The 16,246-nt window shown below is 49.7% G+C and overlaps 1 protein-coding gene across 1 annotated transcript in view; it reads right to left on the bottom strand.

The window, feature by feature from the left end:
• CIMIP4 (ciliary microtubule inner protein 4) overlaps window positions 1-16,246 on the bottom strand; it is a 33,573-nt gene continuing 17,327 nt past the window's right edge. The window contains exon 5 of the mRNA XM_075320837.1: window positions 1-451. Coding sequence (XP_075176952.1) covers window positions 186-451 — 266 coding nt within the window. The 3' untranslated portion in view covers window positions 1-185. The remainder of the gene's footprint in view (window positions 452-16,246) is intronic.

The following is a 16,246-nucleotide window of genomic DNA, read 5'->3' as shown; positions in this document are numbered from 1 at the left end:
GAGAAGTAATTCAACACCAGCTGGCACATTGCTCAAACTGGCAAAAGAGTGGAATCCTGACAGTGTGTATATTGGAAACGGTCAGGATCCAGTAATCTGCAGTTAAATACTGAAGAGCGACTACAGCAATGTATGATTGAAAACCCCTTTAATCATAATTGCTCACAATTTGCTGTCTGACTTTACTAAATAGTTTTATCATAGAAGTCCCAAAAGTCATCTTCTTCTTTGGGTGGGGTCACTGGAGGAGGCGGCACCTCTGGATTCTCGCTCTTAGCTTGGTGTCTCTGTTTTCTTGGCTTCTTAGGTGAATGTACTGGTGGTGGAGGAGGAGGAACTTCTTTGGGAGCTTTAGTCCTGGTGGTAAGTGGGAAGGTACGAAATGGTTTGGACTGACTCTGCAGGATCTTGGCTATGGCCTCTCTGTTCATTAACATTGCAGACCAAATGGCTTATATAATAAGAATAAGAGCAATTAGTGACATGGGATTAAATCATATAGAAAATGAAAAGAAAAAGCACCAGAGCAAAAAAAAAGAAGAAATCAAATACGGTAAGTAAGGATTCCAAGCCGATAATACATTTATCAAGTTTCAAACAGGTAGTTGAATTTTTTCAAGAAATAAATCTGTCAACGAACCTCAACTGGCAGAACCACCTCTAAAACCTGAAGGCAAAGGGCTCATTGACTGGCTTATCAATTTTTGCTGATTTAACTCCTCAATGTAGAAACTCAGCATCCTAAAGCCAGATTCTGAGTATAACTGTCAAGGGTAATTGACAGCCCTGTAGTGTCTGGCTATAGAAGGTCCCAGCGTTTGACAGCACAAACTGGTCCCTGACCTTCTATTATTCCTGCTTGGTGTATATGGTACCTTGCATAGCTCCTCTTCTTGGGGTTTATCCCTCTCCCTTTAGGACCCTACGGGGTTCCTCACCCTGTCAGCTGTTTTAATTAGCACTTCCCTTTATGTCCTTAAAAACCCTCATTCCCTTCTGGTCTGTGTTGGTGATAGGTCTAACACCCTTTTCAGGACTTCAGTACAAGCAGTCGCTTGGATTAATCTGGAGAAACTTTGCTGTTGCAGTCCCTCTCCCTTGTTTGTATTCCCTTTGTGTTCTTTACAGCTTAGTGGTGTTGACTAAGCACTCATCCCATCCGTTCCCTACCTAGGGCTTATTTCATGGTCAGTCAGGGTCAGGTATTGTCACGGCCGGGCGGTCGGGCAGACCCAGGAGGTGGATCCACTGGACCGAACTCTCTGAGATGGTGGTAGGGAGTCCGGCAGCTGAAGCACTGATGGGCCGTAGAACAGTCCGTGTAAGTGAAGGCAGCGGAGGAGTCCCAGGGACCACGGAGTCACAGAAGGTGGTCTTGGTGACGTAGCTCAGGTTCGGAGGCCGAGGTGATATCAGGCGGGGTCCGGAACCTCTGGAGCAAGATGACGGGTCACCGCAGGGATCCGGGATGGTACGGACTGTCAGATGGCAGACGGACAGCGTGCGGGGATCAGGACACGGCAGACTGGATGGCGAAGCAGGCACGGCTCTACAAAGAGAGATAGGTGAGTACGAGCACAGTAACACCAGGAGACCTGACTCCTAGCTCAGGGAACACGAAGATCAGGCCCCCGCCCCCTTGGACAATGACCCCTTATATACCCTGTACCTGTGCAACCTCATTTCCTGTTAATGGACGCTGGCCCTTTAAGAAAGGGTCAGTGACCGCGCGCGCGCCCTAATGCGCATGCGCGCCGCCCGGGTGCCAGAAGCCAGGGAAGGAGGCTGCGAGGAGGACGCAGGGGAGCCGGCCAGGTCCAGGGAAGCTGTCGGGCGCCGGGATCGGGGGCCCGGAGCCCTGGACGGACGGAATCCGGTGACTGGGGAGCGGAGAGCGTGGCAGGTGAGCCGGGGAACGGGGGTGAGGACCCGGGGAGCGTGACAGTACCCCCCCCCCCACGCCCCCCTCCCCGCAACCGGGACATGAAGGCACGGATAAGAGGAGTGCCCACGTTCTCCCTGGGCTCCCAAGACCTATCCTCAGGACCATACCCTTCCCAGTCCACCAGGAAGAACTGTCGACCTCGTACGGTCTTCATGGCCACGATATCCCTTACCGCATAGATGTCATCATCGGCAATAGGAGGAGGGGCCGGACTGGCAGCAGCGGAGAAGGGACCAAGGACAACCGGCTTGAGCAGAGAGACGTGGAAGGAGTTGGGTATCCTCATCGTGGCCGGGAGCTGTAGCTTGTAGGATACCTCATTGATCTTGCTGAGGACCTTAAACGGCCCGATGTAGCGAGGACCCAGCTTGTAGGAAGGTATCTTCAATCGGATGTACTGGGAAGCAAGCCAGACCAGGTCACCAGGAGAGAAACACGGAGGATCCAGACGTCTCTTGTCAGCGTGTTTCTTCATCCGCTGGGAAGCGCGCCCAAGGGACGCTTTGACAGAGTCCCAAATGGTAGCAAAGTCACGAACTGCAGAATCAGCAGCCGGAACATCCGATGAAGGGGATATAGGCAACGGGACGGAGGGTTGAAGTCCGTAAACTACATGGAAGGGAGATTTGGAGGACGACTCACTGATGTGGTGGTTATGTGAGAATTCAGCCCAAGGTAGAAGCGTGGACCAGTCGTCGTGATGGGCGTTGACGTAGTGACGTAAGAAGGAGGTCAAGATTTGATTGACCCTCTCCACTTGGCCATTAGACTGAGGATGGTAAGCAGAAGAAAAGTCCAGAGTCACACCCAGATGTTTGCAGAGCGCCCTCCAGAAGCGGGAGGTAAACTGAGTTCCTCGGTCGGACACGATGTGGGATGGGAAACCATGCAAGCGGAAGATGTGATGTATATAGGCTTCCGCGAGTTCCTGAGCAGAGGGCAGTCCAGCCATAGGGACGAAGTGAGCCATTTTGGAGAACCGGTCCACCACGACCCATATGACTGTGTGTCCAGAGGATAATGGCAAGTCCGTAATAAAATCCATCGCTATGTGTTGCCACGGAATTGTGGGTATCGGCAGAGGCAGAAGACGGCCATAGGGCAGGTGTTTGGGCGTCTTGTTCCTGGCACAAGAGGAGCAGGCAGAGACAAAAGCAGCGACGTCCGTGCGAAGGGATGGCCACCAATAATGGCGTACAATCGCACCCCATGTTCTCTTCTGGCCTGCATGACCGGCTGTTTTCGAGGCATGACCCCAGTGTAACACCTTTTGCCTGTCAGTCTCAGAGACATAGGTCTTTCCGGGCGGTATCTGGGCCAGGGTGACAGGGGCCACCGGAATAATCTTGCTAGGAGGGATGATAGGCTGGGTAGTCTCTTCCTCCTGCTCCATGGGCATGAAAGACCTAGACAAGGCATCCGCACGTACATTCTTGTCTGCGGGTCGGAAATGGAGCTGGAAGTCGAACCTGGCAAAGAATAAGGACCACCTGGCTTGCCGTGGGTTCAGTCGCTGAGCGGACCGTAGGTATTCCAGGTTCTTGTGGTCCGTGTAGATAATCACGGGGTACACTGCTCCTTCCAGGAGGTAGCGCCATTCCTCCAGAGCCAGTTTGACCGCCAATAGTTCTCGGTCACCGATGGTGTAATTACGTTCAGGTGCAGAGAAGCTCTTGGAGAAGAAACCGCATGTAACCATCTTCCCGGAGGAGGACTTTTGCATGAGCACTGCTCCGGCTCCCGAGGAGGAGGCATCCACCTCCAAGGTGAACTGGCGGTTTAACTCCGGACGGTGGAGTACAGGAGCGGAGGCAAATGCTCGCTTCAGTGAGCAAAACGCGGCGTCGGCCGCAGGTGACCAGTCCTTTGGATTAGCCTCCTTTTTGGTCAAAGCGGAGAGAGGAGCAGTCAGGGCAGAGAAGTGAGGGATGAACTGGCGGTAGTAGTTGGCAAATCCCAGGAACCGTTGGATTGCCTTTAGTCCAGAAGGGGGAGGCCAGTTGAGTATGGAGGACACCTTCTTAGGATCCATTTGCAGTCCAGTACCCGAGATGATGTATCCCAGGAAAGGGAGAGAAGACTGCTCAAAGACACACTTCTCATATTTGGCGTATAGACGATTCTCTCTCAGTCGTTGTAGGACCAGCTGCACGTTCTCTCTGTGGGTCTGGAGGTCCGGAGAGTAGATAAGGATGTCATCCAGATACACTACTACACAGACGTAGAGGAGGTCCCGGAAGATGTCGTTCACCAATTCTTGGAAGACTGCTGGTGCATTACATAGGCCGAAGGGCATCACGCAGTATTCATAGTGCCCATCGCGAGTATTAAACGCGGTCTTCCATTCGTCCCCAGAGCGGATACGAACTAGGTTGTAAGCACCCCGAAGATCCAGTTTGGTGAACACACGGGCTCCTCTGAGCCGGTCGAACAATTCGGGGATGAGCGGCAGAGGGTACTTGTTCTTTACGGTGATCTGATTCAGACCCCGGTAGTCGATGCAGGGGCGTAGGTCACCCTCTTTCTTCTTAACGAAGAAGAAGCCCGCTCCCGCAGGAGAGGAGGATCTCCGGATGAATCCCTTAGCCAGGCTCTCTGTGATGTAGGTAGACATGGCCCTGGTTTCGGCTGGGGACAACGGATATATCCGTCCTCGAGGTGGTGTTGTTCCTGGGAGCAGGTCGATGGCACAATCGTAGGGACGGTGTGGCGGAAGTACCTCAGACTCCTTCTTGTCGAAAACGTCTGCGAAGGACCAATAGGCCGAGGGCAGTTCCGGTAGGTTCTCTGGAACCGGAGGTCGTCGGATGTGTGGTATGGACTTCAGACACTTCTCATGACAAGAAGGGCCCCATCGGGTGATTTCGCCAGTACCCCAGCTGACTGAGGGTTCGTGTGTCCGCAACCAGGGAAGTCCCAGCAGGATTTGATGGGACATGTGTGGAAGGACGTAGAGAGAGATGTTCTCGGTGTGCAGGGCACCGATACGTAGTTCGACCGGTCTGGTGACCCAGGAGATGGTATCAGAGAGGGGTCTCCCATCCACAGAGGCTATCACGAGGGGTTTGTCAAGTGGAGTAACAGGCAGCTGGTACTTGTCCACCGTGGCCTGCTGAATGAAATTGCCTGCTGCCCCGGAATCGAGGTATGCCTCAGCCGTGAACCGTGTCTCTCCCGTTGACACTTGCACAGTCCACATAACCGGGTCTGAGAGAGTCCCAGCACCTAGGGTGGCCTCTCCTACCAACCCTAGGCTTTGGAGTTTCCCGGCCTCTCTGGACAGGCGCGTAGCAGGTGTGTGCCCTCTCCGCAGTAAAAGCAGAGGCCCTTGGCGAGCCGCTCTGCTCGACGCTGTTCAGACTGTCGTACTCGGTCAATCTGCATGGGCTCGTGGACGGGAATCCCAGCTGTTGATGACTGAGGTGCGGAGGGCTTCTGGGGAGGTGAGGAATGCCGTACCGGTCGTCTCTCACGAGACAGCTCTTTAGAGCGCTCCTGAAAACGAATGTCCACTCGAGTAGCCAGGGCAATCAGGGCATCTAGGGTGGAGGGCAAGTCACGACCCGCCAACTCATCTTTGATGCGACTCGAGAGTCCCTCCCAGAAGGCGGCTGTCAGGGCCTCATTATTCCACCCGAGTTCAGAAGCCAAAGTGCGGAAACGGATGGCGTATTGGCCCACCGTCAGTGTTCCTTGACGTAGGCGGAGAAGTGATGAAGCAGACGCAGAGGCGCGTCCCGGCTCGTCAAAGGTACTGCGAAAGGCCTGCAGGAACTCTCGAAGGTTCTTGGTCACAGGGTCCTCCTTCTCCCACAAGGGGTTCATCCACGCCAGTGCCTCGCCCTCTAGGTGGGACATTATAAAGGCGACCTTGGCTTGGTCGGAGGCGAATAGATGTGGCAGCTGCGTGAAATGAAGGGAACATTGGTTGATGAAGCCCCTGCAGGTCTTGGGATCTCCAGAATAACGAGGTGGTGAAGCCAACCGGAGCTGGGAAGCACCCGACGAGGCTGCCACTGGTGCGGGAGCCGTGGATTGTCCATTGGAGGACCTGGGTGCCGCAGGCGTCATGGATGCTTGTAACGTGTACAGGCGGGTGTCCACGGAGGTCATAAATTGCAGCATGCGGGTCTGGACTTCACGCTGGCGTTGGAGTTCCTCTTGCAGGGCCAATAGTGCTGCAGCGGGATCCATGGCCTGATCTTACTGTCACGGCCGGGCGGTCGGGCAGACCCAGGAGGTGGATCCACTGGACCGAACTCTCTGAGATGGTGGTAGGGAGTCCGGCAGCTGAAGCACTGATGGGCCGTAGAACAGTCCGTGTAAGTGAAGGCAGCGGAGGAGTCCCAGGGACCACGGAGTCACAGAAGGTGGTCTTGGTGACGTAGCTCAGGTTCGGAGGCCGAGGTGATATCAGGCGGGGTCCGGAACCTCTGGAGCAAGATGACGGGTCACCGCAGGGATCCGGGATGGTACGGACTGTCAGATGGCAGACGGACAGCGTGCGGGGATCAGGACACGGCAGACTGGATGGCGAAGCAGGCACGGCTCTACAAAGAGAGATAGGTGAGTACGAGCACAGTAACACCAGGAGACCTGACTCCTAGCTCAGGGAACACGAAGATCAGGCCCCGCCCCCTTGGACAATGACCCCTTATATACCCTGTACCTGTGCAACCTCATTTCCTGTTAATGGACGCTGGCCCTTTAAGAAAGGGTCAGTGACCGCGCGCGCGCCCTAATGCGCATGCGCGCCGCCCGGGTGCCAGAAGCCAGGGAAGGAGGCTGCGAGGAGGACGCAGGGGAGCCGGCCAGGTCCAGGGAAGCTGTCGGGCGCCGGGATCGGGGGCCCGGAGCCCTGGGACGGACGGAATCCGGTGACTGGGGAGCGGAGAGCGTGGCAGGTGAGCCGGGGAACGGGGGTGAGGACCCGGGGAGCGTGACAGGTATCCTGCTTGGCACATAGGTGCGGAATCTATCTAAGGCGGAGAGGAAAGCCAGGGCCCAGCGGTAACTTGGGTCATGGGGTCACCATCTCCCCCTTACCACTAAACACAAGAGTTTTCCTTCTCTTTTGCCGTTTGCTTGGTTCTTCTCCATACCTAGCGTGACAATAACTGGAGAAGTGCTATAACTTGCCTAAATTTCTGAGAGTGCTTCACGATTTCTGAAGACACTGGTGAACTTTGAATGCATTGTGTAGCACCCAGGGATATGGGGTACATGGTTCTGGGCAGTGTACATCTTGGGAATGTCACGGTGGTGGCCGTTACCCGGTTCCGTGCCCTGGGCCCTTTTTGTAATGGAGATATTTACAGGGGATTGGTGAATAAAGTTTATTTGTGACGCCACTTGCGGTGCTGCGGTTAAGTGTAGGGAGCCGCCGCTGCAGAATGTCTGCACTGGGGCTGGTGGTATTAGCAGCTAGTATGGTAGTCCCTTCCGCAAGTAGGGTTTTGCCCCAGCGGGTGTATGGTGCATTGGGCGTCAGAAGAAGGAGTCCAGACAGGTATTCAGTGCAACTGGTTTACTCACTTGAGTTGATAACTGGGGCCCGAGGTCGGCTGGTTTCGCCTCCAGGTCCCCTTTGCCCCTGTGCCAGTCTGGTTCTCTGGTACTTTTTTCCCCTGCACCTGTCTCTGGTAAGTGGGTCCCCATGGTATGGAACACTGGGGGTCTCCGGTCTGTGGTTTGTCCACTTCTGTCCGCTGACGGTAGCATGAAACCTGTGGGGTTGGAGTCTCTGGTCCTGTCCCTGGTTCTCCCTTTCCTACTGAGACTTCAGATTCTTTAGGGTCAGCAAGGTCCTTGATAGTTCCCTTTGCTGTGTAGGTGTTAACAGGTCGGCTTGAAGCTCTTTCCTGTCCTAGGATCCTGTACCTCGTCGGTGCGTAGTTCCGGGAGTATTCCACCGGCAACCACTTCTCCTGGGTACCAGGTCACCGTCAACCCGAGTCAGGACGTTGCTCAGTCACAACTTCAAAATTCCACTGTCAACTCACACACTGACTACTCTCCACAGTATGCCCCTCCCACCTGGTCAACTAGTGGACTGGAGTGGCTCCACCTCTAGGCGGCCATCCATTGGTCCCACCCTAGCTAAGTACCATTGTATGGGGGAATTTTTGGGGAAAACTGGTATTACCTGGGGTCTTGGTGTTACCGGCACTGGGGCTCTGTGTCCCTAAGGGGGTAGGCCCTGCATCCTGGGGGGGATGCAGAACCTTGTAGCACCCTGAGGGCTTCATGGGCGCTACACATAGACTGATTAAATCTTCATTAAAAATGTATTGACAAAAGTCATCAGCTGCTATCATGTATACAAAAGATTTGGCAAAACTTCCATTGAGACAAAATCTGTCATTAAATCACTATCTGAGAACAACATGGTAAAGGGGCAATGACCCTTATTCCAGAGATGCATCACTTGATGGTTTACATTCTGTTATTTTGATACAATCACAATTTTCTCTGCTGCAGATCTAGCACAGCTTGGAATGTTGAGCTGTGTATAACTCCGCCCACACCACTGATCAGCAGCTTTCTGTGCACACTGTATGTTTTCAGAGAGCTGCTAATCAATGGTGGGGACAGGGTTGGACTAGGAGGCACGAGACACCTAGTCCTGTAGTGATAATCTCCTGCTGAAAAAACACATTGTATATTCATGGCACCCAAAGGCTGATATTCAAGCATACAGTGCCTACAACCCCCTGCAGATTTAGCAGGTTTACACATTCGGAATTAACTTGGCACTGTGACATTTGGACTGTAGATCAGCCTGGAAGTGTGAAATGCACTGCAGCAAAAAAGAATGTTATTTCTTTTTTTTTTTTTTTTTTTTTTTTTTAAATTGTGAAAAGTTTATTCAGAGGGTCATTTATTATTCAACCCCTCAAACCACCAGAATTCTGTTTGGTTCCCCTAAAGTATTAAGAAGTATTTCAGGCACAAAGAACAATAAGCTTCACATGTTTGGATTAATTATCTCTTTTTCCAGCCTTTTCTGTCTAATTAAGACCCTCCCCAAACTTGTGAACAGCACTCATACTTGGTCAACATGGGAAAGACAAAGGAGCATTCCAAGGCCATCAGAGACAAGATCGTGGAGGGTCACAAGGCTGGCAAGGGGTACAAAACCCTTTCCAAGGAGTTGGGCCTACCTGTCTCCACTGTTGGGAGCATCATCCGGAAGTGGAAGGCTTATGGAACTACTGTTAGCCTTCCACGGCCTGGACAGCCTTTGAAACTTTCCACCCGTGCCGAGGCCAGGCTTGTCCGAAGAGTCAAGGCTAACCCAAGGACAACAAGGAAGGAGCTCCGGGAAGATCTCATGGAAATGGGGACATTGGTTTCAGTCAATACCATAAGTAACGTACTCCACCGCAATGGTCTCCGTTCCAGACGAGCCCGTAAGGTACCTTTACTTTCAAAGCGTCATGTCAAGGCTCATCTACAGTTTGCTCATGATCACATGGAGGACTCTGAGACAGACTGGATCAAGGTTCTCTGGTCTGATGAGACCAAGATCGAGATCTTTGGAGCCAACCACACACGTGACGTTTGGAGACTGGATGGCACTGCATACGACCCCAAGAATACCATCCCTACAGTCAAGCATGGTGGTGGCAGCATCATGCTGTGGGCCTGTTTCTCAGCCAAGGGGCCTGGCTATCTGGTCCGCATCCATGGGAAGATGGATAGCACGGCCTACCTGGAGATTTTGGCCAAGAACCTCCGCTCCTCCATCAAGGATCTTAAGATGGGTCGTCATTTCATCTTACAACAAGACAACGACCCAAAGCACACAGCCAAGAAAACCAAGGCCTGGTTCAAGAGGGAAAAAATCAAGGTGTTGCAGTGGCCTAGTCAGTCTCCTGACCTTAACCCAATTGAAAACTAGTGGAAGGAGCTCAAGATTAATGTCTACATGAGACACCCAAAGAACCTAGATAACTTGGAGAAGATCTGCATGGAGGAGTGGGCCAAGATAACTCCAGAGACCTGTGCCGGCCTGATCAGGTCTTATAAAAGACGATTATTAGCTGTAATTGCAAACAAGGGTTATTCCTCAAAATAATAAACCTAGGGGTTGAATAATAATTGACCCACACTTTTATGTTGAAAATGTATTTAAATTTAACTGAGCAACAAAACTTGTTGGTTTGTAAGATTTATGCATCTGTTAATAAATCCTGCTCTTGTTTGAAGTTTGCAGGCTCTTACTTATTTGCATCTTATCAAACCTGCTAAATCTGCAGGGGGTTGAATACTACTTGTAGGCACTGTATATATATATATGCTGCAAATCCTGGACTGACCTAGGGACTCCTGAACCGAAATTACAGCCTGATGGGCATATAAGAGGTTGTAAAGGGCACTTTACACGCTACAATAAATCTTACGATGTGTCGGCGGGGTCACGTCGTAAGTGATGCACAACTGGCATCGTAAGGATGATTGTAGCGTGTAAAACCTCCGTGCAATTGCGATTGAACGAAAATACATTCATTGCATGCATGTTGTTAATTTCTCAAAGATTGAACGTGCGATTGTGCAATGTTCCCGAGGCAGCACACATCGCAGTGTGTGACACCCCGGGAACATTGAACGACAGCTAACCTCCGTCCGCGGCTCCCGCCGACAATGCGGAAGGAAGGAGGTGGGCGGGATGTTTACGTCCCGCTCATCTCCGCCCCTCCGCTTCTATTGGCCGGCTGCCACGTGACGTTGCTGTGACGCCGAACGTCCCTCCCACTCCAGGAAGAGGATGTTCACCGCCCACAGCGAGGTCGTATGGACGGGTAAGTACGTGTGACAGCCTTTAATCGATTGTGCGACACGGTCAAAAAATTTAACGTGCCACACATACGATGGGGGCGGGTCACATCGCATACGATATCGTATGCGAAATTGAAAGGTGTAAAGCAGGCTTAAGTTAAGGTTAGGAGACAAGTGGTCAGTCCTTGCATTGTGCTCCATATACAGGCCATGAAATATGGCTGTCTGAACCTAGCCACACTATTATGTTGTGGTCCCTCCTTGTATACTTTGTATACATTTCATAAAAATTTAAAAAAATATGAATAGTTTATACAGCTATCGCCAAATGTATGAATCCTGCTGATATACTGCTATAAGGAGGAGTCAATAAGCTGATGCTAAAAACCTCCATCAGTGCTATTACCCCGATCAAAGAATCCAAAATACCCAAAAAGCTATTTTGTAAGAGACCCATTAGGGTGGCACACATATACTTTAACATCACACAAACCAAAACATGAAAATCAAAACTTTAAAGACAAAGAAATTTCCTAGACTTTCAGGACAATATATAAGAAACAGAAGAGCCAGGCTGCGAGGAAATCAGTTTTATTGTTATTTATCACTTCTGAGATTCCCTGGTTCTTTGTTCTACATCTTTCTTTATGTTCAGATAAGTAAAGTTCTTCTCATGCCACCTGCCTGAAAAATAGAGGACACTGGTCAGCCTCAGCTTCACTGCCGAATGCAGAATTGTGTTATGCCGTCACCCGGCTACACTAGCCTTGTGTGGTCTCTATACTGTAGGGCAGGGGTGGGGTGTTTAAGGTATGTGATGACATTTTCTCTGGCACCCGGGTAGATATCTGGGGACTGCAATGCCGGCCGCTGGCCATTTAATTCCTCCTTACCCTAAGGGCACAAGCAAGCATGCAGCATTCACTACTGAACACACTGGTGCATACAATGAAGGATTATGTCCTGACGCCTCCCAGTGCCAAGACATTCTTTGTGGGCAGAGTTAGTGCTTGATGCTCTCCTATCCCATCTTGAAAGACAGCAGCTGCAGCCCATGTGATGTAAATGATTCAGTCCTACTGTATCGTATGTGATGTATATGCGGTAACCCCAGTGTCTCCTATATGATGTATATGCTCCAGCCCTAATGTCTCTTATGTGATGTATATGCTCCAGCCCCAATGTCTCCTATGTGATGTATATGCTCCAACCCCAGTATCTCCTATATGATGTATATGCTCCAGCCTCAATGTCTTCTATGAGTTATATATGCTCCAGCCCTAATGTCTCCTATGAGATATATATGATCCAGCTCCAGTGTCTCCTATGTGATGTATATTCTCCAGCCCTAATGTCACCTATGTGCTGTATATGATCCAGCTTCACTGTCTCCTATGTGCTCTATATGCTCCAGACCCAATGTCTCCTATGTGCTGTATATGCTCCAGCCTATGTGTCTCCTATGTGCTTTGTATGCCCCAGCTCCAATGTCTGCTATGTGATATATATGCTCTAGCCCTAGTGTCTCCTATGTAATGTATATAGTCCAGCCCCAGTGTCTCCTTTGTGATGTATATCCTCCAGCTCCATTGTCTCCTATGTGATATATATGCTCTAGCCCTAGTGTCTCCTATGTAATGTATATGGTCCAGCCCCAGTGTCTCCTCTGTGATGTATATCCTCCAGCCCCAATGTCTCCTATGTGATATATACAGTATGCTCCAGCCACATTGTATCCTATATGATGTATATGATCCAATCTCAGTGTATCCTATGTGTAGTATATGCTCCAGCCTCAGTGTCTCCTAGGTGCTGCATGTTTGAGCCCGAATGTCTCCTATGTGCTGTATATGCTTCAGCTCTATTGTCTCCTATGTGATTTATATCCTGCAGACACAATGTTTCCCATGTGATGTTTATGCTCTAGTCCCAATATCTTCTATGTGCTGTAAATGCTCCAGCTCGGGTTTCCCATGTGCTGTATATGCTCTAGCCCTAGTGTCTCCTATGTGCTGTATATGCTCCAACCAATGTCTCTTATGTGATGTATATCCTTCAGCCTTGGTGTCTTCTATGTGATGTATATACACCAGTTCTGGTATGACCCGCGAATGATGTTATAAATATCCAAATGGACCTTGGCAGTAAAAAGGTTCCGCACCCCTGCTGTACAGTATTTACAATTTATTTAAGATCTATGCAGAAACAGTTGTGATATCTGAGATTTTGTAGAGAATGCAATGTCAGGTTGGCTTTGTTTTGGTTCTCCATGAAGATCCAACTTAAGAATATTATTTAAAAACAGCTGCTGTCAAGATGGGCAGTGAGCCCCATAGGGGTGAATAGGCCCCATGACGAGCGGAAGGGTCAGGGTAGGAAGGGGTTAATGGGATTTGGCTAGGGGGCAGTGTACCGGGCTTTAGGATTGGTGGGAGTGTCGGTGGAGGTGATTGGGGGGAACCAAAGAAGGGGTGGGGTGGTACTAAGGAGTATAAAGGGGGCTGTGCCCTGGTGACCTCCTCTTTGCTGCCCAAGCTGTGTGTCCCACCCGCCCGCCCTAAGAATAAAAAAAAAAAATAAAAAAAAATTTGTATAATGTAAAAAAAAAAAAAAAAAAGAAATTTTGTCACAGCTGGGGTGATAGGTCTGTTCAGAGAGGTTGGGAGTACCGACAGTCGGTTGGTTGGTATGAAGTCACTCAGGGGGAGTGGCTTCGGATTGGTTTGGAATTTGCGGGCAGAGGTCCTGCAGGTTCTGGGGAGGGGTAATTAACGATGGAACGTTGTTACCCCACACCTCGGGTCGGTTGGTCACGGCCGAGGTGGTCCTCTGGGCTGGTTGGAGGTTACGGACGGTGGATAGGAAGGATGGTTGGCCTCTCGGACGGATCTATCAGGTGTGTTGGTTATATATATATATATATATATATATGTACAGGTTATGTGTTAACAATGGGTGGCATGTTGAGCCATGAGTTTTGGGTACATATATATATGATTCAATAAAAGCTGTGGCCATTCGAGCAATAAAGTCGTTGTTGTGTCATTATTTTAAGTATAGATTGGGAAAGGGAGTTTTACATTGGAGACCCGTTTATCCATGATAGATGCGTCATGTGTAGTATTACAGCATTATCACTGAGCCATAGGAGCCATGATGCCAGTAGAAAGGCTCATGATTGTATCGACTAACGACTGGCTATAGCGATCACAAGCTGGCCACAAGTAAATAAAGACAAGAAGCACGTCTGCAGGATCAGGGCTTGTTCGTCGGGAAAAAAAGTAAGTAATTACCCTGCCTTTTGCTTTTTTAATTACACTCCTAGTTGGTTTTAAAAAGTTGGATAATCCCTTAAAGTTAGCTCTGCAATAGAGAAAATTGTGACTCTATCATTATTGTTGCACCCAGTAAACAAAGTGACACATTGCTGGAATTAGAGACTCTGTCCCTACCTGATGGTGATATTAGATTACATAGCAAAACCTGGTGGCAGATTCCCTTTAATTCTAGATAAAGTAAATGTTTGCTACATGCAGTATTTATTAGTGATGAGTGAGTGTGCTCGGCACTGCTCATTACTTGATCCAGCATAAGGGGGATTGGCACGCTCAATACTCGGTCGAGTATCGGGGGTGGTTGAGCGCTAGCTCAAGTCCCCGCGCCAGATGTTTTACAACTATTTTTCAGCCCCTAAACATGCAAGGATTGACAGCCAATCATGGTAATGCCGTAGCCATTTTTGCTACTGGAATTACTGTGACTGGCCAGAGGCACGATGCTCGGCACAGTGCATTTCAATAATTTTTCTGGTTAGCCTATAAAGGTATCACTCCTAATATACTTTTGCCATTCTTGGGACATTGTCTTACATCAACTCTTATTAATTGAAATACTAACAGCTTAGATGAGAGTAGGGTTTTACACTTGCACCCTTTAGTGCCATTCATGTGTTAAAGGTTATTTTTAGGCTGGTTTAATTTAATAAATAAATCATTTAAAAAATGGCATTGGGTCTCCCCAATTTTTATTCACCAACCAAGGTAAAGCAGGTAGGTGGGAGCTGATATTATCAGGCAGGGAAGGTCCATGGTTATTTGGGCTTTCCCAGCCTAAAAATAGCAGCCCCAGAAGTGGCATTTCACATTAAATGCACCAATTCTGTTGCTTAATCTCTGCTCTTTTTGATTGGCCTGGTGTGTTGGTAATCAAAGTGATCAGTTAATGGGGTTGATGTCAGCTGTGTAATGTCAGCTGGCATCAAGCCCAGGGGCTGTTAATGTAGAGGCCTCTAGACACCCCCATTGCTAAAAAAGTAAGTGTAAAGTTAAAAAAAAAACACATACAGGAAAAAATACTTTATATGAATAAAGATTCCCTCACATTGTCCCTCGTTCACCAATATATTAAAAAAATGTTCCTAAAAGCTCCATGATCCTGGATTCCAACTCAGGCAAATATGAGTAGCAGTAAAATACAGCTAATCACACACACTGGGTGACTACAACGCTCATCATCAGGGCTGGCGGATCAACACTGTGATCAGCGAGACCAGACATCTTTGTTGAGCACTGTATTCACTTGCAGTCTACTATGTGTGTGTGTGTGCGCGCCTCCAATAGGTGTATACCACCGAAAATATTGCAAGACAGAGCACACGGTGACTCCGTATGTGTAAGAGGGGGGCGAAAAGCGCCCTCTCCTATGAAGTTGGTGTTAGTGTAAATTGTATGTACCTGAAAGTATATTGTCTATTCTAATATATATGGAGAATGTAGCAGAGCCGAAGGGGCGCGCCATTCGGCTTCGCCCAGTGGTCACCACTGGTATAGGCTAGGTAGCAGGAAAATATATTTGTTTGTGTTGTAAATACCATGTAGAGTGTATAGAGTGTACTAGTACCTCGTGCTGTGTGTTAGGCAGGGGATGTGGTACAAGCCAGGCTTATTATACAAGCAGATTTAGGAATAGGGAGTAAGGTAAGGCTAGGTGTAGTATTAGTAATAAGATAGGAATAAGTAGTAACTAGGGAAACAAGCAGCAGGAGGAGGATGGGAGGAGTAGTTAGTTAGCCATAGGAGTTAGACAGGGAACACAGGAAAGCGCAGACAGATGGTTACCAGGAAAATGAGACAGGAGGGAGGAGAAGCAGAGGGTATTAGAATGTGTGACGCCCTGGGCAAGCCAGGGGTCACAGGTACTAACATCACCACACCCTACACCCCGGTTAGGTACACCTAAGCTAGACCAGAAATCCTTGTTGCCTTCCTCCAAGGGCTGATGTCCACACCAGGGGGTGGGCCAGGCGGTTGGCTCCGGCCACCGAGGAGTTCACAGTCCTGGAGGAGGGAAAACACTGGCAGATAGAGTTTGGAGGAGGAAGTGGAAGGAGGAAAGGAGTGGAGAGGAGAAAAGTGACAGAAGTAGAGCCTGAAGTTGGTCCGGGTGTGTGCCCCGGACAGAGACAGCAAGGTTAGCAGACGGCGGTGACCGTCTGCAGTGGAGGCTGATCGGAGGTTGCCG

This window comes from Anomaloglossus baeobatrachus, chromosome 8 (genome assembly GCF_048569485.1).
Source record: "Anomaloglossus baeobatrachus isolate aAnoBae1 chromosome 8, aAnoBae1.hap1, whole genome shotgun sequence".
In the NCBI taxonomy this organism is placed as follows: Eukaryota; Metazoa; Chordata; class Amphibia; order Anura; family Aromobatidae; genus Anomaloglossus; species Anomaloglossus baeobatrachus.
Note: the sequence above shows the minus strand (reverse complement) of the source record. Positions and strands in the feature narration are given on the sequence as shown.